At 43.7% G+C, this 25655-nt stretch overlaps 1 protein-coding gene across 1 annotated transcript; it reads right to left on the reverse strand.

Moving 5' to 3' along the window:
* Positions 1–787: 787 nt before the first annotated feature.
* On the reverse strand, positions 788–8991 carry BPGM (bisphosphoglycerate mutase). The gene is made up of 2 exons (XM_062492618.1): positions 8376–8991; positions 788–1012 (listed from the first exon to the last, which is right to left on the reverse strand). Exons 1-2 carry the CDS (start codon positions 8974–8976, stop codon positions 834–836), a joined length of 780 nt encoding a protein of 259 aa, XP_062348602.1. The 5' UTR covers positions 8977–8991; the 3' UTR covers positions 788–833.
* Positions 8992–25655: the final 16664 nt, after the last annotated feature.

Consider the following 25655-nt stretch of genomic DNA (forward strand, 5'->3'; position numbering starts at 1 on the left):
GAGATTTGTATCTGGGCTATGCTGAGAACACATTCAGGTCAAGCAGCACACACACAGGTGTCACCCATGTTGATATCCAAGGTCACAACCAGAAGCTCAGGTGTTTGTGGATTAAAGTATTAAAACCTATTACTGCAAGCCAGCAAAATGCAGGGATGCTAGGCTTTGCAAAGATGGTGGAGGAAAAGGGATTCCATCTGGATTCCTTAAAAACTGAATACAGTGTAACAAAAGACAACTACAGTTACTCTAGTCATCAGAACATCTCTACAAAATTCTCTGGACCATGAACTGGCCACAGAAGACTCAACAAAGGCAGAGTTGTCCAGCTGGAAGTATTCTGAAAGACTGAAGGAAATGCATCAAAAACAAATTGACAAGGCTATTATGACACAGAAAAATCATGGTTGATAACAGAGTTACCTGGTTTCATTTCATTAGTGACAGTTTTAGTGCCTATAACATCCTGCACTTAAATCAGTCCAGTAAGCTTTTCCCCTTCACAGATTAGGACTGATTGCTGGTAGACACCAATAACACATCCCTTTATTTCTCTACTGGGCCATCCTCAGTGGTGGATCTGGGGCAGACTGCCCTACAAGTTTCCATTACCTGAATGATCTCTTCCTTTTCCAGTATTGAAAACCCTACGCTGCAATCTAAATTCCAGTTTTTGAAAAGGCAGAGGGTTAAACTACCAACCTGAGACTCAACAATTGTCCCTTCCAAATATTTAGTGCTTGAAATTGAGACATTCACACAGTGCAACCTAGCAGTCATACACATCATCAGTTACTACCACGCTGAACACAGCTGTGTTAGACAGTGGGATTTTACTTCTCAGCAGATTTTACTTTCCCTTGATCTTCCACTTTTTTGATGGCAGCTTGGATAGCTTCTTGATCACCCAGAAACTGGTGAGGGCCCAGAGGGTGCAAATTCTCATCAAGTTCAAGAAGTATGGGCACACCAGTGGGGAGGGTGACATTGATGATGTCCTCATCGGAGATGCCTGCCAAAGAAAAACAGAACAGAGTTACACCTCCAGCTTCCTCACTGCCTTATTTCTGAGGTTGCCTAGTATTAAAACAGTCCAGGCCACTTTCCAACCTCCATCCACACCACCAGCCACTCAAGGGTCAATTCCCAGCTAAGCCACAGCTTGGGAAGCACTTTAGGAACAGCTGAGGGAGAGAATTCCCATCAAGGTAAAGACAGTTTCTTTGCTTTTTCAGCCTACACGTGTGAAATAAACAGGAAGAGACTGCCCTGAAGATTACACTGTTCCTTTAATACAGGTCATGGAGTACAACAGGTTCCCCTCCATAATTTCCCAACTCACACACCACAAAAGATGATGGGAGTCCACATGTACTACTCCAACATGAAACAACTTCTGCTACTTAACCAACAGACTCTTTAAAAAGGCAGCATAACAAGGTTATGTTTTCCCTTAAATTTTCTGGGCAACTTTTATCACACAAACTGTCATAAAAACCAGTATTTAATTATTCCTGCGCAAGAATCACTCTTTGCCCACACCTGATTTCTCACAAGCAAATTTACAGCAGGGTCCACAGTACTGCTCTCAGAATTACGACATACAGGATATTCATTTCCACTTTCAAATGAGGGGAAGAAAAAGGAAGCAGAAAGTCAACTTGTACAGCTTGGAGCATTTTTCTTTTTTCCACTTAACTAAAAGAATGCATACCTGGAAACAAAGTTTATTTTACGCAGACACGTAACTAAAATATTCTGGGCTCTCATCTCAATTTGCTGGTTATTTTTATATCAAACACACATCCAAAGCCTCCAAGTGAATTTCAAGACCAAACATCCTAGTAAAGTTTCCACAAAAGGTCAAAATAGTTGCATCACAAGCAGTGACTGCAAAGACATTATCCCTCAAAAAAAATCAGGCAAAAGAAAGCTAGTGTCATTGGGAACATCAAGATTCCATTTTCCCTCCTCTTTTTCAGAAGCACTGAGGTCCCAGCAGCAGCCTGCTATTGTGAAGCAGGGCAGCTTTGAGTAATTCACTTAGAAAATGCACACAACCAAGCCTCTAAAGTGATGACATTGCATGAACCAGACCAAGGTGCACCAAGCAAACATCCTCCTGGAGCAGCTGACAAAACAGATGGTCCTCAGAACACAGGGGTGTAAATTCACTGGAGATTTTCACATTAAGTAGAAAAGCAGAGCCATCATATTAAAAGGAAAACACACACGAGTCAAGTAACTCTGCAACAGTGGAGTGGCAACAGGTCAGGAAAAACAGAAATATTCATGAGGTGAGGATCATATGCCCCTGCCCAGAGACTACATCAACACCCAACTTTTGCAACGACCTGTTCTTGTTTTATGCTCAGCACCTTGGTGAGCCCTAAGTTTCAGAAGGGCATGGAGAACCAGAAAAAAGCCTTTGCAAAAAAAAGCTTGCACCTTGTTACATACCGAGCATCAGTCCACCGAAACAAGTCACACTCTGATAGCTTAAACAACTGTTGCATACAAGGGACAAATAATTCACCTGGTGTAGGCCACAGAATCAGACCTACAGGGAAAAAAGCCTCAAAAAGTACCTAAAATTTAAAAGAAATTAATGGGGAAAATACTGCATCCATTCACCAGGCACAAGCACTCTTCTCATGGACTTTATTTGTAAAACAAGCAGCCGAGTTGCCTGAGCTTTTATTTCAAGGATTCTTAAACATGAGATTTTAACAACACCCACATCACCATGTATATTCTCAGAGAATCTCTGCCTAGGAAATGTTCTGACCACCTCCTAAGTTCCATCTCCCAGACTAAACCATTCCTATACACACAAAGCAGATGAAGTCATGCAGGAGAGTTCAGGCAAACCACATAATGTGGTTAGGAGACATGATATTTAAAAGTTTCCTCTGGAGATGGATTAAACAAAACAAGCTGTAGCTACATGGATTCAAAAACGCATTTTACTGTTTTTACAGAACACAAAGTGACCACAATGTCAACTAGAATTGATTTACAAAGCAAAACAGTGCAGTCTAGGATAAACACATGGCAGCAAACATGATTATTTTCTCCTGGGGACTTTTCCTCATACAGAAGTGCTGCCCCACAGCTAAAATCAGAAGAAAATTCAAGCTGAAGTCAGAAAAAAAAATATCCTAAAGAAACAACAGTGTCCTGAGGCTGTGCACAGTATTTCTGTTCTTCAGGAAGCAGCAGGCTGAGCAGGCTGGTCACACAAGCTCTTTGGTTGCAGGGAGGACTCACCAGAACACTCCCCAGCCAGCAGGCCAGGAGGACAGCAAAGGAATCACACCTTGCAGCTGCCCTGGCTGCAGTGGGAGCTAACTGCTATCCAGTTACTCCATGTGCTGTAACTGTAACCAGCTGACCTTTTCCTGCACTCGGTCTGACCTGGCCTGTGGCACAGGGAAGGGTGAAAGAGCAAGGTCTCGACTGTGACTATAAGGTGCAATGGTAAATGAGACCACTGAAGAAGCAACACTCTTCCCTCCAGTTTAATACCAAAGCACTGCTGAAATCTTGTGCTGCTGGAAGCAGCCTTTACCCAAGAGCATTTAAAACCCAGGTGCTGCCTACTGACAGCCATGAGAACCCACAGACTTTACTGAAGTACTCAGGATGACGTCCTCAGGAGCCCAGATAAAATGCTGACTAGGCAACTGCACTCCTCAAGTAGACATCTGCCATGCTCTGTCCTGAGAACACTGTTCCACACCTGGATAGCAGGAAGCAGTTAGGTACAGGAACACTAATGAAATTTGGTACAGCGCTTCTTATAGAAGAATCCTTTCAAAATTCTTCCCCAGCTCACTTATCCTCCATTTAACTCAAATGGGTAACAAAACACACAAATTGGAAATATCTCCAGGCAAGCTTAAGAACTCACCTTCATGTGGTAGCCCATGGAGTGTTTTGAAATATTTGTACCTTACAAAGTCCTTCAGAGACAAACCCCACTGATTTTGAGCATCTCCAGCACTTTACAGGGGCTGGTTCAGCTTCCCCTTCCCTCTCACTTGTTCTTACCAAGTTCCTCCCTTCTGTTCTTATGGTCAGAGGAACCCAAAACCCACAAGACCTGCTGAGAATAACAACAGCCCTCCTATCTCCATGTCAACTGCACTTGAGGCCAGATGATTCATCCAACAGAAGATCATACAAAAGATCAAACACATAAATTCAGCCACAAAAGCTTGTTTAATACTAGTGCTTTGTAATTGGGTTCCAAACCAGGTCATAGCATCCTTCCCACATGCTTAATGAAAATACTAAAGCTTTAGCTTAGTAAGGTAAATATTCAGAGCCACTTTCTGCCCTCCCTGCAGACTGACAGAAGATCTAACTTCAACAGGGCAGTGGCAGGAAATGGGCACAGTGTTAGAATCTGGCTTTTGATCTTGACAGAATGCTACCTTGCTGTGCAAATCTTAAGCAAAAGAAAGAGGGGTGAGCTACAACCATGGTTGTAGCATATCATTCACGTTTGTTTCACTCATGTCTGCCAAGACTTTCTGTCTTAGGTTTGCACAGCCAGGCTTTATTAGTAGGGGGCTACAGTGGGGCACCAAAAAGGAACTGTGGTGGACACCAGGTGCCCACCAAGCTACTCTATCAGTCCCATCCTCAGCAGAATGGGTAGGGAGAAAAGATGCAGAAATAACTTGTGGATCATAATAAAGGCAATTTGGTAAAACACAAGTAAAGGTCAAGCACAGAAGCAAAGAAAAACAAAGGATTTATTCTCTATTTCTCATCAGCAGGGAATCCAGTCACTTCCCACTAATCAGGGCTTCAGTATGCAGAGCTATTGCTCCCATGTCATTACAAATGCCCTTCCTCCTTTCTCCCAGCTTTTACTGCTGAGCAGACATCATAAGGGGTAAGGAATATCCCTTTGGGCAGTTTGGGTCAGCTTTCCTGGCTACATCCCCTCCCAAGAGCTTGCCCAACCCCAGCCTATTTGGGGACAATGTTGGAGAGACACTCCTGATGCTATGGAAGCACTGCTTAGCAGTGGCCAAAATACATGCCAAGGTAATTTGCAATGAGACCCAACAAGCTCACAAGAAATAAGCAGCAGAAGCACTGAGGGAAATGACAGGGAGAGCAAGACCATCTCATTTCAAGAGCACTAAGCTGTTAGATCTCGAGCTGTTTCCTGCAACTGCACTCACACCACCACGCTCACATAAATAGTATTTCCTTAGGAAGGCTAAGCAGCAAAATCAGTGAAATAATCTTATCAAGAAGCCCTCAGCACACAATCCACACTAGGTGTCACAACGTGCAGCTCCAGCATGCAAACTGTTGTAATACTATTGGAAGTTCTAAAACTTCCAATTTTAGAGACAGGGCAAGGTGGTCACAAGTATTATACTAATATCTTCATAAAGGGACACTGTCAAGAGGATTTCAGTATGAAGCACTGGTTAGTAGATAAAGTGAAAACAATCCTCCCCCAAAGAATTGAGAAAAAATACCTGCAAATAGATCCTGTGCATCCAGGATGCTCATTTGGCATGACAGATTCGACAGGCACTTCATACACCTTAATAAGGTCCACTCCATGCAATGAGAAAACCAGAACAAGATCCAAACCCACAATCAAAGCTTTTGAGCATGATACTGTTGCTCCAACGACTGCATGCAAGTAAAAAGCAGAACTACATTTCCAGCTCTTTACCAATTACTTAGAACAACTCAGAGAATTGCAGGCCTGTTTCAAGAAAATACCTTCTTGAAATATTAACTTCAAGGGATACTCTGTAGTCTTTTAGGGGAAAAAAAAAAACCAAACTGACACTAAAACAATTAGAATTGTTCCATCAGATCCAACTGAATGAAAACATTTCTATTTCCTGCCATTTAAAGTTTGACCTACATGTTCCAAGATCAGGTTAATGCCATGATTAAGACATCCAAGCAGCTGTGCAAGATTGCTGCTTGAGACATTTGGAGCCCAGTTTTCAAAACGCCAAAAAATAAGAAAGAAGGATTCCAGCTAAGCTGGAGGGGCTTAGAAAACTCTGTTCAAGTGCAGGACACACTAAGCTTATAAAAAAGAAAAATCCACAAAAACACAGCCCATCTCACAGTGGGTGCTATAAATACAGTAGACTGGCAAAGTTTAAGCACTGTTGAATCAGGTCCAACTCTAGCAGGGTTCCAGAGCAACTCACAACCTTTCAGGAGAGAAAGGGAGACAGTCAGCAATGCAAACAAGGAACCTCTTAGATCCAGCTAGATTCAGGCCAAGGGGAAAAAAAGGCACAAACAAAACAGCAAAGGCAGATTGGGGGGGTCTCAAACATCTGTCCATGCTACCCTTCAGGCCAGTTCTCCAGAAATCCAATCTGCACTACATAAGGGGCAGCAGAGCCAGCAGGTACATGCCAGTTGTTCCTGTGTGGGAGCCAGGGTAGCTCACAAATGGTCCTTGGTCAACAGAACTAGATCCTCTGTCAAGGATTGCTCACATTTCCCTATGCAAGCATATGCTGTGAAGGTGAAGGTGTGCTGCAAGACAAAGGATTATACTTTGAGTTATAATCCTTTGGGCAGCCCTGGAAGAGTTACATGAAATTAGCAGTTGCCCCAAAGAAGTTCTGCAGCACTGCTCCTCTCTGATGTCAGTGCAGCAAGAAACCCAGCCATGCTAACTCCAAAGCAAGCCTTCCCAGCCCCTGTTGCACAGAAGGTGGCCCAGATCTCTGCTGGAATCTACATTCAGCTGTCACTGTTTCACCCCAAAGGGCTCAGCCAGCATGGTTTCACGGAGCTGGTTCAGTTCTTGGGAGGCAGGGGAGTCGCCACAGCTGCAGATCCCTCTTCCCCTTCTTCCTTTAGCATTTCACACAGTGTGGACAACCACTCAGACCACATTATGGAACTGACTGAACCAGCCCTTCCTCCTTCATCCAAGCAGTGATCTGCACCCCAGGATCCACAGCCTGTCTAGTTCCAGAAGCCATTTGTACCTGCTCATTTCACAGCCTTCAGACTCCTGTTCCAGTATGGCCAAATGCAAAAAGTACTCAGCAGGCAGAGCCACAGAACAGAGGATTTTATACCAAAAAGAAAAACCTGAGCAGACACAATCCAATCTGTGCATATTTGTAACTACAACTGAAGTAGGCTGCATTCACATATATATAATCACTAAACTCTGCTCTACCCACAAAGAAATCAATATAGTTCAACTTCCAGTTTAGGATGGCCTAGAAGCCAGGAGATGAAAGAGGAAGAGAGTGAAGACCCTAGCAGTGAAAAGGATATGTTTTATCATAAAAAGTCACAAATAAGTCCTTTTCAAGATCAGTTCTGGGATTTTCAGCCCAGGTAAAACTTGCTGGAGCAAGACCAGAGAGCCACAAAAATGAACAGAGGGTGGAGATCATCTGTGAGGAAAGACTGAGTTGGGGCTGTTCAGCTTGGAGAAGAGAAGGCTCCAGAGGGTCTCTAAGAACAATCCAAACAGAATTCTTAGCAAGGCCTATTGCAACAGGACAAGTGGTAATGATTTTAAGCTAAAAGAAGATAGTTTCAGACTAGACATAAGGAAGACAATTTCTATGATGAGGCTGGTAAAACACTGGAACACATTGCCCAAAGAGGCAGCAGATATCCCATTCCTGGAAAGGCCAGGTTGAACAGGACTCTTAACCTCATCCAGCTGAAGATGTCCCTGCTCATTGCACAGGGACTGGACTAGATGGCCTTTAAAAGATATCTCCCAGAACACACCATTCTGTGGCAAAACAACAACCTTATGCTAAGACACCAACTTGGCTGTTTATTTGGATGCATTTTCTATATTGGGATATAGTGCAGTAGTTGCACAAGCTTTAGCAAGTGCCTACTCTCTGAAGAACTCTGTCACATAACTTTTTACTTAAAAAATTATCTGGGTGGCCTATTGGAGGAACAAGAACATCTTCCACAACCCAAGCCAAACACTTTTATTCTTCTGTTTTACAGCAATGCTTTTTTAATTAAGAGATTTTTATCACAAACTTAACAAAACAGCTGAAAAAAAAAAATAATGTGAGCCTGCAGAGTTTTTGTCTATCTAAACCAATCACAAAGTTTGTTTGAAGACAGTAGTTTAAAATAAACAATGGCAAACAAAATGAAAGCATTTGGCCCTTTCCTTAACTACATTAACAGAACTAATTCTCTCCCCTTTCCACATCTCCCAGTTTGCTTCCTTGACCAACTTTCTACTTCCTCATTGGAGACCACAGACATTATTACCTTGCCCAGGTAAGCAATATGCACTACAGAGCAAGATATAAAACTCCAAGCCATTGAGTAAGGAAGAGAGGGGAAGGCTAAAACAAAGGCCTTACCTTCCACGTGCTTCAGCAATGCCCTGCTGCTGTTGCCATGAGCAGAGATAAGAATCATTTTGCCACTTTTCAGTTCTGGCACTATCTTTTCATTCCAATAGGGAAGGAGTCTATCAAGCACATCTTTGAGACTTTCAGCCTTCGGGAGATTCTCCTGAGAGACATCACTGCATTTATAGCGGCGGTCGTTGTATATCTCTGCGTAATAGGGGTGAGATTCAGAGATGGGAGGTGGAGTAACATCATAGCTTCTTCTCCAGATTTTCACTTGCTCCTCGCCGTGATTCAGAGCCATCTCTGCCCTGTTGAGTCCGATCAGCGCTCCATAGTGACGCTCATTCAGCCTCCAGGAGCTCTGAATGGGGACCCACTCCTGGCCCATCTCTTGCAGGATCAGCCAGGCAGTCTGGATGGAGCGGCTCAGCACGGAGGTGAAGACGAGGTCAAACTCAAAGCCCAGAGCTTTGAGGTGTTTGCCACAGTTCTGAGCTTCCTTTATCCCATCACTGCTCAGCTTCTGGTCCACCCAGCTGCAGAAGCGATTCTCCTTAGTCCAGGCTCCTTCCCCATGCCTTAGGAGAACGAGCCTATACTTTGCCATTTTGGTTGCAGCTCAGCACAGATGGCAGCTGGTCTGGCATCTAATAATGATACATCTGCATAAAGACATGACATAGACACATCAAACGTCCCACAGATAATGCATTGCAAACAGCAAGATGGCAGTGAAAAGTGAACAACTATCAGAATCAAAACAACCAAAGAAACAAGTGTCTGCCGAGTATGATTTGACACTTGAGAGTGGGAGGAATTCCAAACCGAGACACCTCATGTGGGAAGAGGAGTGCCAGCCTTGACCCAGCTTGTTGCAACTAGCCCACTTAACAATTGATTAGGAGCAGGTTTGTAGAAGCTGTTCCAGCCTACATGTGCTTAAACAGAGCCTAACTCAGCACCACAGGCTCCCAGAGCAGCAGATCTCCATCACTGGGGAACTCTGAGGTGCCACATGTAGACTGAGCCCACAGGGGCTGCCCAGATCCTCACTGCTCCGAGGGAATGCAGGCACACACAGCAGCTGTGGCCCTCAGCCAGAGAAACTGCAGCCTGGAATCACAGAACTGCAACTGGCAACACACAAAGTCTTATCAGCTTTTCTCAAAGGAGATGTCAACACAGTCACACTCTGCATAATTTCCTCATATCCCCATTCTGTCCTGCTAATTATGCCAGTCTATGCTTGATTTTTTCCCCAGGCCACCTCCTCCATCATTCCTCTACACTGAAGTGTGACAACACAGATACTCTGGGATGCAATGTACAACTAGTGAGTCCTCATTTCACTGGGTCCCCAAAGTGACCTCACAGATTACCCCATCCTATTCCTGACTTTTAAGTCTATTCTTCCTCTCCTGGCTGTGAATTTCAATGCCAGGTTCTTTGGCACCAGGATTAATATTTTTACTTTTGGAGTGGGAACAGAAGTACCAACTATTTGCTGTCTGCATAAACTCAGACAGCTACACACTCCTAAGACCAAACAGCACCTTTCTCTTTTTCTCTTGGCCAAGCAACAGCACCTCTGAATTGTCTTCAATGGCAGATACATTTTGACTATACACCCAAGGGTCTGCCAAGGTGGCCAAAGATCTGCTAGCAGACAATGGGATGCCTGAAAGGTCCATTTAACACAGGACTGCAGTTCTGAAAACCCCACCTGATCTCTCTGACCTGAGACACAAGCCAGATGACAATGGACAGAGCAGAGGAAAAAAATACAAAAATACATCTCTCTGCAGGGGGGACTGCTGTACACCAGATGAATATTAGGTGCTCTCAAAATGATGGACAGTGGGAGACTGAACTCTGATTTCTGCAACCCAATCTTGGGCTAGATTTCCAAAACACACTTAAGGAGCTCCCATCATCTCAAATCACTTGGAGTTGCTTCAATCACACTCCAATCAACTCAAATTCAGGCCCACTGTGACCCTGAATTAGGTCAGCAGGATGGGATAGGCCCATGCATTCTGGGTTCTGGAAAACACCCTGAACAATACCAGCATTCATTTTTTCAGACTTTAAAAAAAAAAGTGTCTAGAAAAGTTGAATTCATTAACAGACTCAGGAATCTGATCTTGCTTGTAACAGCAGTTCAGTTCTCCTCTAGTATCACATTAAGAGAGTCTGCATCACACAAGGGCACCATGCAACCCCCCCTACCTCAGGGCTAACTTCTGCCTAATGGCACAGCTCAGGATTAAAAAGCCTTTGAGGACTGAGATTTTTACACAATATCAGGAGATACTGTTTGGCACAGAGTACAAAATACAACCATCTTTAATTCCATAAATACAAAAAAAAAAAAAAAAAAAAAAAAAAGGGGGCCTTATTTCATGCAAAGGCAGGCTGAGATTTGTGCATGGGAAAGAACATCTCAGAAAAAATTCCCTGCATGGCCCACTTTTTCCACACCCAATAACCAGATGTACTTCTAAGCAAAAAAAAACCCAAAAAATAAAAAAAAAAACCAACAAAAAAACCAGCTATTGCTAGAGTCAGGTGTCAGGTCACATCACATCCAACACTAAACTGCACCCTGTAAGATCCTCGGCTTATAACAAAAACAAGTATTGGATAGCATTTCTACCTAAAGCAACTGATCCTTATTCAACATACCGCAGATACAATTAAAAAATTGCAGTGTGTTCACAGCATGAGCTACTACACATAATATAACTCCACAGAAAGCTCTATCTCTACAGATACCTCAATATTCAGATTAATTGATTCTATTATCCACAGGAATAGATTACATAAACTACAAAACCAAATTAAGACCCAACAATAGGGGTGATGAACCTCTTTGCCAAAGTTTAGTTGGCATTTTAGCCAAAAGCAATAAAAAATATAGTTAGTATAAGAGATATACGTACACAAAGACCAAATATCATCTGGAGGCCAAAAGCTTCCCTTTACTTACATAAAACATTAAGCAGAAGCCCAATTCTCAAACAATTTTAGAAAGAACTAGCAGTCACAGCATTGTTTAAATATCAGTCCACTTCTGGAAGCATTTAAACTAGAAAGCCTTAGAGTAACAGATGGAAATAATTCTACTCACCTTTCCTACAGCAAAGGAACAACCTACACAAATCCCAGGAGAGGCTGAAGAGCTGCTTTATACACAGGCCACCACACACTCTTGGCTGGTTACCTGCAGGGATAGAATAAACACCGAGTGCTCACAAAAAGAGCCCACAAGTGCAAAAGGCTATGCCAGCCACCATTTGCTCTCAAAGCTGTTCAAAAAATAGAGCACACACCCTTTGTACGGGGCTGGGAAAGCTACCAAATGCCTTCTCCCAAAAAGAGATGCCAACACACAGCTCCCGGATTTCCAACAAGGGAAAGTTTCTGGCCTCCTCCATGCCCCGGGATATCATTTGCTCCCTAAGATTTGTTTAGAGCGCAATTACCATAGCTCTAGTGTGCAGAGCTCTAGCAAAAGCTCTGGGACACCACGGGGAATACACACAGCAGACCTGGACCAGCTGGGAGGCACTGGAACAGGTTGCCTAGAGAAGCTGTGGTGTTCAAGGCCAGGCTGGTTGGAGTCTTGGGTCTTGAGCAGTCCAGCGAAAGGCGCCCCTGCCCATGGCACGGGGGTGAGACTGGTTGGCCTTCAAGGTCCTTACCAACCCAACACCCTGCGTGGGTCACTCCAGCAGAGAGCAGAAACCCAGAGCCCCAGCTCAGCACAGGAGAGCAGCGCACGGTGCTCAGAGTAACACACCGGTGATCTCTCGGCCCAGCACCGCTTTAAGCTCTAGTACCAGAGGCGGTCACCACCTCCACGGCTCCTGCTCCGGCCGGGACGAGCTCCCCTGCTCATCCCTTTCACAACTCGTCCCGGCCCTCCCCGAGTACGGAGGCTCAGCCACAAGGAGGGCAGCGCCTCCGGGACACGCGCAAACCCCGGCGGCTGCCGGCGCGGGGCGGCGACCCGCACACGAACACGAACGCAAACACGGCCCCGGGATCGCGGCCACCGCCCCCTCGGGAAGCCGCCGCTTGCCCGGGGGACCCCACCACCATCCCTGCCGGGAGAGCCCGCCCGAAGCCAGGGCCGCCCGCGGGAATTACCGGGCTGAAGCCGCGCCGCCTCACGGGGAGCGCCGGGGCCGCCGCCGGGTCGCGCGAGGGGCGGACAGCGAGCGCGTCTTATTGCGGCCGCCGCGCCTCCGCGCCCGCCTGAGCGGCGCGCCCCGATTGGCCGGACGGGCGGATGGGCAGCGGCCTCAGCCAACGGGAGCGGCGCGGGGCGGTGACGCGGTGCCCCGGGCGCTGCGGTGCCCGGCGGGGCTCGGGGATGCTCGGCCTCTCCCGATCTGCCGCCAGGGAACGCGGTACAAATCCTGGATACCCCCGCGGCGCTTTGTGAAACGCGCAGAGCATCCAAACATCTGGCTTCTCTCGAAACCGCTTTAGGACCTTCTGGTTTTGGTGAAAAGCAAGGGTCCAAAACCTAATTACTCATAATTAAATCAGTAGCCAGAAAAAAAAAGAAAAAAGAAAGAAACAGACGAATAGACGTGAGTCTTCCTAAGGATCATGCTAGCTCCCTCATTCCCACAGGCTGTAAACTCAATACAAAGTAATTAAAAACAAGCGGATGGAGCAGCTGTGGTTCAAAACAAGAGGGGAGCGGTGTGAGAAGATGATGTCCACGAGTGCTTCTATTGCCATAGGTCTGATTCTATTTTAACAAAGAAGCAGAGCACATCTTTCATACTCCATCAGAGTCACATTTTCTTCTCTAAATGCTTACCCCTGACCAAGGTAAAGCTTAGAGGGTCACAAACTGGACGTACACCAAATGTACTCTATCATCCTCTCTTACAGGGGATAGAGGCGCTCTTCCTTTTTTACTAAGTTAAAAAGATAGTGCAGGAAAAGAAAGGATGGAGGATTCAGATTCTCATAGGAAAAAGTGACAGGAGTAAATTTAAGAAAATTTAGGGCAGAATTATTAAAATAATGTCTCTGTTGTGCTGTGAGAGAAATGTCTAATTTTACATTTATAGGGATTAGATCCTGAGATCTAGTGGGGGACAGAAGGCTAATCGAGATGAAACACTGCTTGGCCAGGCTCACAGCACTGTGTGGTAAGAGTGGCCAGGCTGCTGGTGAGCAGCATCCTGCATCTCTTCGGTGGTTACTGCACTTTGCTCCTCATTCATTTGGGAAGGGCCAAAAGCATTCTGCATCTCGGGGAGAATATTTTCAATACCTTTCCTGGCAGAGCTATTCCTGACCTCACCACAGAACCACAATAAAATCTGCTGCTTCTTCAGAATAGTTCTGCTGGATGTGCATTGTACTTAACAGTTATGCATAAAATCCTTCTCACCTCATCCACCAACTTTAATATTAACAACTACCTTTCATTTCTGTCTAAACCCAGTCCAGCCTATGTAATCAAAGCAATACTCAAGTTCAAGGTGTAGAAGAGTTTGATTTTCCACCCATCAGCTCCAACTGGTGAAGAGAAACGCTCCCACATCCCACTGCTGAACCACACACCTGCAGCGACCATGCCTTCAGTCAAACTGGTCAGCTGAATTTGTATGGAAAAGAAGCAAAGTTCCTTAAGAGAGAAGGAAAAGTATATTTTCTTGAATATCAGCACTATGTGCATTGGCTGTATGTCAATCATTAAGAAGGCAATTAACAGAAAGAAACATTCTACAACAATATGTAGTCCTGAGTAACCCACTCCACAATCTGGGACCTCTAAGGCCATTAAATACAGATTTTTGTCTCCCTTAGTCTTTAGGAAAGGCCATTTCACTAGCATGGCAGCCTAATGACTTTGATCCACATTTCAAACTATCCAAGGACAGAAGAGTCAAAGCCACATCCCTGTGCGTGACTTCTTGCAGACAGCTATACTCACTTGGCAGCTATTATCTCTCAGACCAGCTGGGTTGTGTTTTTCAGGGGCTCTGCTCTGGAGTCCATCCAGACTGTTGCATTTAGCTGGAATGTTTGTGGCAGAATTAGTCCAGGAAACTCCTTTCCTCAATGTGTAAACTTCCCCGGGGGCACCAGTGCAACTGCACCACACTGAATAAAGGTCTGGAGCTGAGCAAGGCAGAAGCAGAAGGAAACAGAACTGGAAAGAAGAAAGGCTGATTAAGGACGGATTCAAACTGTGGCAAACCAGAGTGTTCTTCACTGATTATGCCCTTGGTAGTCTTCCACAGAATAGTTACTTTGTTCAAAGCCAGATCCAGTGTTTGCCACAGAGCATTGCAGACATACTCATTTTAATTTCCAGAAAACCCTGAGCTCTTTGATACATGCCCTATTTGATACACGATCTGTCTTCATTAAAAATTTCGTGCTCAAAATAAAATTCTGTAATCAAGTCCTTGAACTCTTTAATAACCCTGAAACTGTCTCTCTAAAACTTCTCCTGGATGTTTCCCTACTGTATGAATTTATATCTCCTTTTCTACACCCTCCCTACTCATTTCCAGCCCATCTTCTCTGCCACCCACATGCGTGTCCAGGGAATCCTCCCTCACCTTTTTCTGGGATGCAGGCCCATTCATTTTCAACATTTGATGTTTTTTCCACTATAGAAGACGTAGATACTATCTTTCTTCTGTCTGCTATCCATGCTATTGTCTCACATTCCTCTGCAGCTATTCTGATGGCCCGTTTCCACCCGTGGACAAATTTGTATGGAGAAAGCTCTGGGAGTACAACGCACAATGCAGAGAAAAATCCTTACTGCCTCCTGAGGACTCAGAACTACAACATCATAATATTACTCTGGCTAAACCCATCTCTTCATACATTTCTAGACACCAGACCTTAGTCTGTAACACAAGGAAAATTAGCCTTTTTAATTTCAGAGCTCAGGGAGCAGGAGCAGACAAGGACGTGCCAGGCTCCCTTGTCTCTGTTGGAGCCACTCTCCAGGTCTTGCAGTACCCACACACGTGGTTCTCAGCATTCCCTTGGCTCGAGCACACCTCTGCGTGGGTAATTTTTCATCACACACCTACCCCTACTTGTCAACACATCACACCACCCCATCTTAAACCAAGCCTGTTATTACCTCAGACTTAGGGGGTGCACCTGACAGAGCAGCCAGGCACACCTTGCACACCTGGGTGACCAGGTAGTCACCCGATTACAATTTAAGCTCCTTAGCAAAGGCCCTTTTTCACCTTTTGTTTTGCTTGTTTAGGCACTGCTTGACACCTGCTTAATACAATGCTGGTGTGTTGACACAGTGGGTTTTCATCCTGTTTGGGAATGGAGGCAATACACAACTTCTGTGGGTAACAAAACCATGTGAAGAGAAAACAAAGTACTGTACCTTTCTCTCTCTCTCTAACTGCATTACTTGGAGGGAAAATCTCTTAGAAAAAAAAAGAAAAAAGGTGTGTGACCATTGAAATTAACCTTGCATTTGTCACCAAAATCAGAGCTTTAAGTAAGTGCAGAAGTTTTTCTGAAACATTAATACCAAATAAATTACCAAGGAGGAAGAAAATACATAAAAGCCCTCATTATATGCAAAACAGATGGAGGGAAGCTGTTTTGTGAGGCATAATGTTTTAAACCTGAAGTGGGAACTGAATTTTTTATGTAATCACAATGGCTAGGTACTGGTAATGTCATTCTGAAGTAAAAAAAAGGTGACTTGTCTGTTCTTCTGAAATATGAACTCAAAAAACCCCTATTTTATTTCTGCATACCCCAAGCTGAGAACATACACATGGGAAAAAAAGCTTATATTCTCTATGCACTTAAAACCATTACATTGTCATCTCCAAATAAACACCTCAGCACAGCAGGTGCCTAGAACATTCAAAAAAGTGTGTGGAACACAATGTTCTGAAGAAATCCTCATAGATACAGTTCTCATCCTCAAAACTAGCTCCAAAAAAAGTTTTACAAGGTATCAATGGCTGGGAAAACAAAATTCTTTCTCACAATCAAAAGTTTCCCCACTTCTAGAGCCAGAGACAAAATTTGAAGATTTACAAGGTTCACTTTTAAATTTTTACATTTCAGATTTTGGTTTGGAACATTTCACTGGTTTTTAGTCACAATATTGTACAAATTAAGTTATTGTAGCAGTATCAAAAGCAAAGAAAATCCTGTGATTAATCTGCTTTTCCCCCTCCACGATAAACAAAGTGCTTCAGACACCAGACGTCAGTAAGGAACTGTCTGGGAAGAGATAATTTTAAAGGGCTTTGAAAAAAAGAAAGCAGCCGGGTGGTGTCTAGTCATGATAAGTTATTTTGAAAACACACTGGATAGTGCTGATACTAGAGTATGATGACAGCACATAACAATCTGGGCAAATACAACCAAAAGGGTAAAAATGAGAATTTCAGTGTCATTGCAGAGAATGGTGAGAACAACAAACACACACCACAGACTCAAGTTCATGTGTATTAATGTCTTGCTATGAAAAATGAATGGTTCACATCAAAAAAAGCTGCCCTAAAGTATTTTACTTCCATGCTACAATGAACCATGTGCTAATTAAGACCTTGTTGATGTGTGTGTGTAGTTATCTCTGTATTTATGATGTCTGTATTCTCACACTCTACAAATCACAAAGACCTTTCTGGTGCTTCTTACGTTTCTGTCCATGGTGTGTGGCTCTCTTGCATCACAGCAGTTTACAAAACAAGACTGCCTGAAGTTCAGTTTGGTTTTGAATGGAGCACAAAAATGAACTTCCTATATATAAAGTCTGTCCTATGTGTCATGGTTAGATAGTATCAAGAGAAGGACTGAGTCACACTGTTTTTACACTTTACTGAAACTCCTCAGAATTCACTGGGGCTGCTCCCGACCATAAAAAGCAACAAAATCAGGCCTCTCTTTTACAGGATTGTTTCCCAGGAAACTTTAGGAGTTAGGTTGCTAAATAAATAGCTGTGTTAATTCATGCTTCCTCCCCCTCCACCCCACCTCATTTCTTTAACAAAAAGGGAGCATCAGTGGAAAGACAGCCAGGACTAATAAATCATGCATGATGGGGACTCAGAATATCCTACTTCCCAGAGTTTTTCAATTTGAATTTTCATCTATTTTACTTACATGGAAAACCATTCACTCAAAAAATGTGTCCGGGTTCCACTCTTCTTCTATTCAGAATTACATTCCTCTATTCCTCTACATTGTCACCAGATCTAGATATCCATGGAAGGGCCAGGAAAAAGTATTTTGCCTGTAATTCAGTATCTCCTTTTTATCTTACAAAGAAAGAGACTTTTCTGCTTCAGCACTATCCAGCTATTCAACATTTTGGACAGGTCAAGTACTTCTTTAAACATTCAGTATTGCTGTCCTTATTCTTCTCTGTACAAGTCTGCATCTGTAATGTATCAAACACGGGACTGAGCCAAGATCAGTACAAGGAATGTGGGAGGAACAAAAAAAAAAAAACCAAAAAAAACAACCAGGTACTATGGTCCTGCCCTTAAGGAGGAATTTGCAGTAGATACATCTGAAAACAATCTGTCTTCTTTCTGGGGAAGGGCAAAATGCCTCAAAAGACACCCCAAAATGAGGCCCATGCTGTTGGACCAAGGCCTCTTGCCCTTCTCAAGATATAGAAATTTTAGAGATGAAGAAGCCACTTTATTTGACCTTATGGTTGTGTGCAGTTTGAGGGGCAGCTGGGAGCATACACAGGCCAAACCAATTTTCCTGGCTTCTGCAGCAACCCACAGGTGGCCACCATCTATTCCCAGTCCCTGGGGTTCCACACTCATTCTGCCTGCAGGACAAGCAGAGTCCCCAGCCAAGACAATTGCTGGAAGCCTCGTGCTAGAACAATGCTCAGCTCACAGCCTCCTCCCTGCCCATCCTGAATTCCTTCTGGAAATGACAGATGCTGAGAGTGCCCATCCGACCCAGAGCAGACCTGGAGCACAGAGAGCAATAACTGCACAGCCATGGATTAGTGAAGGACAATGAGCCGAACTTCTGTGGGAATCACTGGACCTTCCACATCCCCACTAAATGTTCATACTGCCCACGGGTCCTGCCATGTGACGGGAGAAACAGCACACGAGGTTCTGCTCTTGTATTTACAAAACCCGAGTAACTCAGTCAGCTAAAACCATCTGGCTCCCCTGTTGTGTACGAGTTCAGGTTATAAAGCAATTTCCATTCAGCTCTAACTGTACAGATTCCACTGTAGTATTTTTCATGTCGCTCCTAATCAAAATGAACTTATTGGTTTTATTGTGTTCTTCATTTTGTTTTGCTTTTCAAACACAAGGAAAATATTTCCTACACTTTTCAGAACTTTTGTGTTTTTTAGATGGGAAAACATGCCTCTTTTTCCACTCTTAGGACATTCAAAGAATCCCTTTCCTTGTCAAAACCAGGCATGGCTTACTGCTGAAACTTGAAAGGAAGCATGAAAATATTTTTCCATGAGAGCAAAAGCCTCCACTTGGCAAGAAAAATAGTCAACTGTTCTCTAAAGTGATGAGCTTTGGGAAACCTACAGTCTGCGTATCCGAGAAAGGAAAATCCCATTCCTGTGATAACCATGCCTACCAACAGAACTGGACAGGAATGCAGGTCTGGGTTGGGTGAATTTCCCTTTTGTAGATGAGATGGGTTTGGATGCTAGCCATGGCGTTCTTCCTATTCAACTGAAGTTGCCTATCCCCTCATTACAAAGCCCATTCTCCCACAGAAACAACTCACAAGGTTTGGTCTTTGTTGATGCTTTGGTACCTGCTCTTTTTACCTACAGAAAATCAAGTAAAGTATTTGCCAGTTCCACATTAATCCATCTCTCCAGTCTGTGATCAGAAGGTTTCTTTTTACAAGTTAAAGAAAAGACACAAAAGACACTGACATGTTTCTGCTTCCGCAGCAACCAGTCCTGGCCTGTGCAAGGAAGTTGCAATTTAATTAAACCAGTTCAAAAACTGATTCTGTTAAATTAATGTGAAGTCTTTGGGAGGATGGATCTTATTTTGCTGGAGTAGTTTGGACTGTTTTAACTGAAGTGGTAAGGAAGGGATTTAAGATAAATCAATACACAACATACTTTAACTGATATGTGTCCAAAAAAGGTATTTGCATCAGCATAATGAAACAGTGCAAGATTTTCATGTGGATAAGACTCAAAAGAAAATATAACTATATTATTCTTTGGGAATATCATGAACATGCCTTGTTTTGCCCTTGTCTGCTGTCAACACCTCCTCCACTGCCTCCAGGGGTCTGCTCCCCACTGCCTGACAGTTTTATTAACTATCTCTTCCTGTCCTGTTTACCCTCAGGTACCTACTTGTTGGCAAGTTACACTTCTCTTTATCACGAAACCACCACCCCATTGGATGTAGTTCTCAAAAGACTGCAGCTTCCTGCAGTTCTGCTAAGTTAAAAAGTTCCTCTTCAGGGTAGCTTCAACTTGATGTTCTCCAGATTTTCACCTTTCCTCTATTTTTAACAGTAATGGTTACTCCAGCTTCAGAACATAACTGGCAGGGTTTTTCTCAGAACCTAAAATACATTGTTCCAGGCTTTGCTGTGGAAACACCAGACTGTGACTACTCATTCTAGGAAGCCCTACTTGCTCCAGAGGATGACATACAGTGAGTGAGAAAAAGTATTTAAAAGGCCATTTTTAGCAGCTACTTTCTTGGCTTTTCATGATATTCCAACACCTCTTGAGCTCACTGGTTTACAGTAGAGTGGGGAATGTCCTTGGGAAGAAGGAAAAGGTCAATCCTTACTCTTCTTACCTTGGTTTGTCCCCCAGAGGCCAGTATGGCCAGCCCAATAATGGGATGAAGATCCTGAGGAATTTTCTCTCCCCATTTTACCTGAGCCACCATCGCTGCTTCACTGTGAGCTGCAGGGAGGACACAGGGGATCTCTGGAGATGAGGCCCTGGAAAACAGTGCTGAAATCACAACAGCCAGCCATTCCAACCACACCAGGGCCAACACGCAGAATAGGTTACACAGAGTTTGGTACTCCGGTGGCTGAACAAAGAGCTGCCACTGCTGGCAGATATTTTAACAAATGGCTCATTTCCACGTTTTTGAATCCATGGCAAACTTCTCAATGGAAGCAGCCTCTGGCCTCAAATGTGCAGTTCACAACCCAAGTCTGTACAGCACACTCTGCTTCCCATCAGCTGCACGTGGCCCTCAGTCCCCAAAGACAGCTGCAGCCAAAACAAGCTGGATCTGTTGAGCACAGGAGAGTGCTCCCAGTTGTAGTAAATCCAACTATACTAAATTTTAGATGGACTCTCTGCTTCTCCTTGGACATAAATGTTGAAGGTAAGTGCCTTGTTAACAGGAGGGAGAAAACAGACTTGATTTCCTCTCCACGTGCATAACAATGCTTAAAAGTCTGATTTTAGGAACATGTTTGAGACACAGTGGTGAGTTGAAGCAGGAGATCATCTCATACATTTCAGTGCAAAAGACAGCAGGGAAAAGGAAATTTTTTTTTATGTGTCTTTAATTCAAGGATCAGACAATTCAGAAAATTGATATGTTAGTGATAACTGGCTAATTTCCTCTTTAAACCTAGGTTTGCATCTATTGAGTCTCTACGAGAAAATTTTCAAGTCTATTCATTACAAATGTAAGCCACCTTTATGTTTTTTTTTTTCTTCTTATCCTCTTCTAGGAAAAGAGGCAGAGAGATTTCCAACTTGTCATTATTCTAAAGTCTAAGGAACACAATATCCAGTCTTCTGAGTTAATACTGAAGAAATGCAAAAGCAGTGGCCACACACAAGTAACACTCTGCCCCCGTGTGTGCAAACATTAAAACACATCCATCCACCCTGGATGCTGCTCTGGTTTTGTGCTAAAGGGTGTGATTGTTTGTGGCAGTAATTATATATGGCATTGCTAATTATATATGAAGCTACAGGACACCTTTTCTCTTCTACAGTCACATGTCTTTGCATTATGAAACTCCTCTAAGATGGCACTGGCTGCTAAAAACAAGCCATAGAGATGGGGAGGGGAGATGAATTTGGAAGGTGAAAAGTGTGAAAAATAAGGTTTATTTTTTTGGCAGATTTTAAAAGGTTTAATAAAAGATAATAGGAGACAAACAATAAAAGATATTAAGGGCTGGGTGCTTGGCATTTAGCTAAGAGCACACTTGATGTTTTTGGAGACACTTTTAAAATTTATTAGTCTGTTGTGTGTTGATAGACCCATTATAAATTTTAAACTTTGTCATAAATTATATTTTATATTTCAGGAACTGTTTTACATGGCTACTTCTTGAGCTTGTTTTTTTAGACCTTGTATGCTTTTTGGCTGTGGTTTTATTTTTTTTTTTTTATTAGTTGCAGTTTGGGCTGTGTTTTTTAATTTTTATAGCTGGTTGGTGTTGGTAATTGCTATATTAGTAGCAGGTGTTTTTACTGGGTGTTATTTAATTAAGCAGGCAGTTTAATTACTACAAAGACACTTTACTAGCTTATGTTTCTTTTAAAGAAAAGTATATCTTAAAAACTATTTTAACACCACACATATAGTACGTACTTTAATATCTGCAAAAAGCAAATATCATACTATGCATTTATGATAAAAAGGAACTCCTTCTTCCTCTGCAAACCAACACTAAGGTTTCTCCAGCTGTCTCACTTCATCAGCACACAAGGTGACAAGGCTCCATCAAGGCCACCACCACTGTGGTGGGGACACGCTGCTGGCCAAGGGCTCAGCCCACAGTCACACACCCACAGCAAGGCAGCAGCTCTGGGAGTGAGGGGCCTCTGCATCACATCTGATCCCAGGACTCGATTACTGACACTTTTCAGGACACCCCCAGGCTTTACCAGGGACAATCCTGGGCCAAAGCGCCCTTGAATGAAACCTTCTCTCTCAGGAAATCTATGGGGAGGAAACTGCAACAGAGCATCAGAACACCTTGTACATGGCCAGTAAAGACACGTGGACAATCCCTGGGACGTGGACAGGGCACTGCAGGAGCTGGTCCTGGCAGAAACACCAGGCAGCCCAGGACACGCCTACCTTCAACCCTTACCTTGTGATAAGGGAAAGGTCTGCAGGAAACACCACTGCCACGCCCTAAGTGATTACTTATGTTGTCAATTTTTAATTGATTTCAGCTTTCACATTAACCTTTGTCAGTTGAGTGCAGAGGGGAAAAGCCCCCAGCCTTGTTTGCCGGGTATGGGAGGACTCAGAGCACCAGTAATGCCCCAGCATTGTCCCCTGCTCTGGTCACTGAGTGCTGTTAAACCAGACAGCCGAGGGGCAGCTGTGGTGAGGCAACCAGGAGGGAGTGCAGGGCTATGGCTTCCTATGTGCACCTAAACACCACTGCCAAAATGCCCCTCGTGGGGCTGGCACCTCAAGGGTGAGAGCTACAGAGTAAAATAATTTCTACTGGATGCACTGGTGTTTGGCCATTACACTTCTGGATCAAAGAGATTGCAGCCAAGCACAACAAAACCCCTGCACAGGTGGGTACTCCTTCCCAGTGCAGGAAAACAGACCTCAGGAAAGGAACCTCTGTCACTTCCCCATGAATTGTGGTACTCCTGATTTTTCCCTAACAAAGAAGATTTTTTTATTATATTACCTCTAAGACACACTATTAACTCCTTGGCCATCAAAAAGACTCTTGACCACCTTCAAATGTCACTTCCCATCTCAAGTTCTCTTGCATAGACTGCTAAAACCCCAGGTGCAAACAAAAGGAATTGACTGGCCCAAACCTGAATGGGAAGGGAGGTTTCCTGTGAGGCTCCATCACTCCCCTCTTTGCTCTCCAAGCACTGAAGCCAAGCTTGCAGGGACGGGGATGATTTGAAATGCAGCTCTGCAGAAGTGGGCATAGATAAGGAAAAGAGCTGCTGGAACTGGAGGAAGGATTCAGTTGTCTGTTCTTGCAGGTTCTCCTTCCCTTCCAGATCCAGAGAAATGTGATTGCAATTCCCAAATCTGTCACCCCACAAGGAGAACTTCCAGGTGAGGGACCAGGAGTGAGCTGGGTGCTGCCCCTCAGGGATCCTTTATCACCCTTGCCACGGCCTCCTGCAGCAAGAGGGCTGGGCTCTTTCCTGCTATGCTTAATTACACTTTACTGAGTGTTAACCCAGCCTACTTTTTGAGAGTTTAATCAGCAATCCTTATATGATATTTTTCCCTGTTCCATGGCTTGTGGATGGATGAGCAGGCACATCTTGCTTGGAATCCCCACACAGGAACACACCAGAAACATCTTACCTAGAATTAGCAATGTTCATAAAATAGTCCCTGTGCCCATAAAACAAGTTGTTCAGAATTCAGTGGCCCATGTGTGAAAATGGATTCTCCAGTGTGGAGCTGCTCCTGTATTTCTGTTAGGTTTGTTCAAAGAGGTGATTCCCACTTGTATCTCTATTCAAGTGTTTGACTTCAAACTGAATAAAGAGGAGATGGCAATTATTCTGACCTTGAACAGAAACTGGAGGATTAGTGAAATGAATGTGTATGTAATGCTGCTTGTTTTCTTCTAAATCTTAAATTCTGAATATTCTTTACAAGGAATTTTGTGACACAGCTTCTAGGTAACATGAAATTAAATTTATTTAAAATTCGTGCCAACTCAAATTCCACCTGGTTTGTCCTAAAAAAATAGCATTTTTAGGAGAGGGGTTAATGTTTTCATTTTAAAAATGAAACGAAAAAACAAACTAGATTCTAATTTTTAATTCTTAATTTTCATGAAACTCCCTGTAATTTGAATTACAAAAAATGGATTCTGGATGTTCAACTCAACTCTGTCTGTATTAGAGAAAGGAGGACATGCACCTCCACCTGTTCTTTCTGTAATTGCATGATTCAGGTCTTCCCTTGGCAGCTCCTCCCTGCACACAATGTATCTCTACATCACATTTAGATCATGTGTGAAAATAACATTCTAACTTTCATTCCTTTCAGGTCCAAAAATCTCAAGGAATGCCCTTTCCATGAAGAATACTGAAGGTGCTTGTAGCATGGCCTTCATGAGACATCTGGAGTCATCTGCCCTGGTGCTGCCAGTGAAGACGTGGGATGTTTATCCCATGAAATTTGGGAGTTTTGGAAGAAGGAAAGAGTGTTTTCTACAGCATCACTATTCAGTGGTTGCCTTCAGTCTTGCATCAGTAGATGTGTGTTGATAAACAAATCCCACAGATCCACAAGTTCATCAGAGGTGTCATGCATTTTAAAGAAAATTAACTTTAAAATGCAAAAAAAAAACCAAAAAAACCAAAAGAAACCCTAATTGGCAAAAAGCTTTCTGTCTATTGTAGGAAAAACCCAAAACCCTCCCACTTAGAGGTGCACAGAGGGGTGGGCTGCAGTCACCTGCACTGTGGGGACACAGATCCTGCCTGGGACACTCAGCATTTTCCTCAGCACCCACCTTGTCCCCTCCTCACAGCCCTGGGCACAGCCTTGTTTTTAATAGACAAATACGAGAAATATCGCAGGTTAAAGGCTAAAAAAAAAAACAGAAAAAAAACCAAAAAAAACCCCCAAACCAAAAACCTCTTGAGAAGACACCGAGAGGTGGGACCTCAGAGGATGCTCCTGGCTTGATCTGAACTCAGTGCAAGAAAGAGGCCAACATCTTAAAATCAGATTAAATCTCTACCCCTGTTTTATTCCTGCCTTAACAGGCATCTGGAAGTTGAACCAATGCACACCATTTAGCAACATAAACATTCTGTTCCAATACATATTCTTTTCTCAAAGGCCCTGCCATCATCTGACAACCCCAGGCACACCTTCAGGACAGAGAGGAGTGACACCTCCCGGGTATTGGCATGGTCTGGGCAAGGTCTCACACGGACAGGCACAAAGCAAAACACAGAACCTTCTGCCCCAAAATCCTCTCTTAAAAGACCAAGGCGTCTCTCATGGCACGCCTTGGGAAAAGCAAGCAGCAACCTTCACAGGAGAGCATGAGTTCACAGAAAAAAGAGAGAGGAAGGACAAATTGCATTTCTCAGCCCTGCTCGGTGATTAAACTGCAATACCACATCCTGCAGAGGACAGCTGACAGCACTGGCAGAAAACTGGAGGGAGATTAAAGAGAAAACTAATTATCTTGTCTGCCTTGAAGCAGAAAAAATCTTGAGCATCTGCCGTGGAAGAGGTATCTAGAGAAAAATGCGCCACTGTAAATATTTCAGGTTTATGTTTGTACCTGAATGAATTCTCCAAGTACGAA

Source organism: Cinclus cinclus, chromosome 4 (assembly GCF_963662255.1).
Source record: "Cinclus cinclus chromosome 4, bCinCin1.1, whole genome shotgun sequence".
NCBI classification, from domain to species: domain Eukaryota; kingdom Metazoa; phylum Chordata; class Aves; order Passeriformes; family Cinclidae; genus Cinclus; species Cinclus cinclus.

Bases quoted from the DNA above. Each gene is read 5' to 3' on its own strand.
- BPGM (XM_062492618.1), bottom strand. From the start codon at position 8,976: ATGGCAAAGTATAGGCTCGTTCTCCTAAGGCATGGGGAAGGAGCCTGG. The intron at 1,013-8,375 runs GTAAGGCCTTTG...TTTCTTTGGCAG, and splicing joins ATTGCTGAAGCACGTGGAAG to GCATCTCCGATGAGGACATC.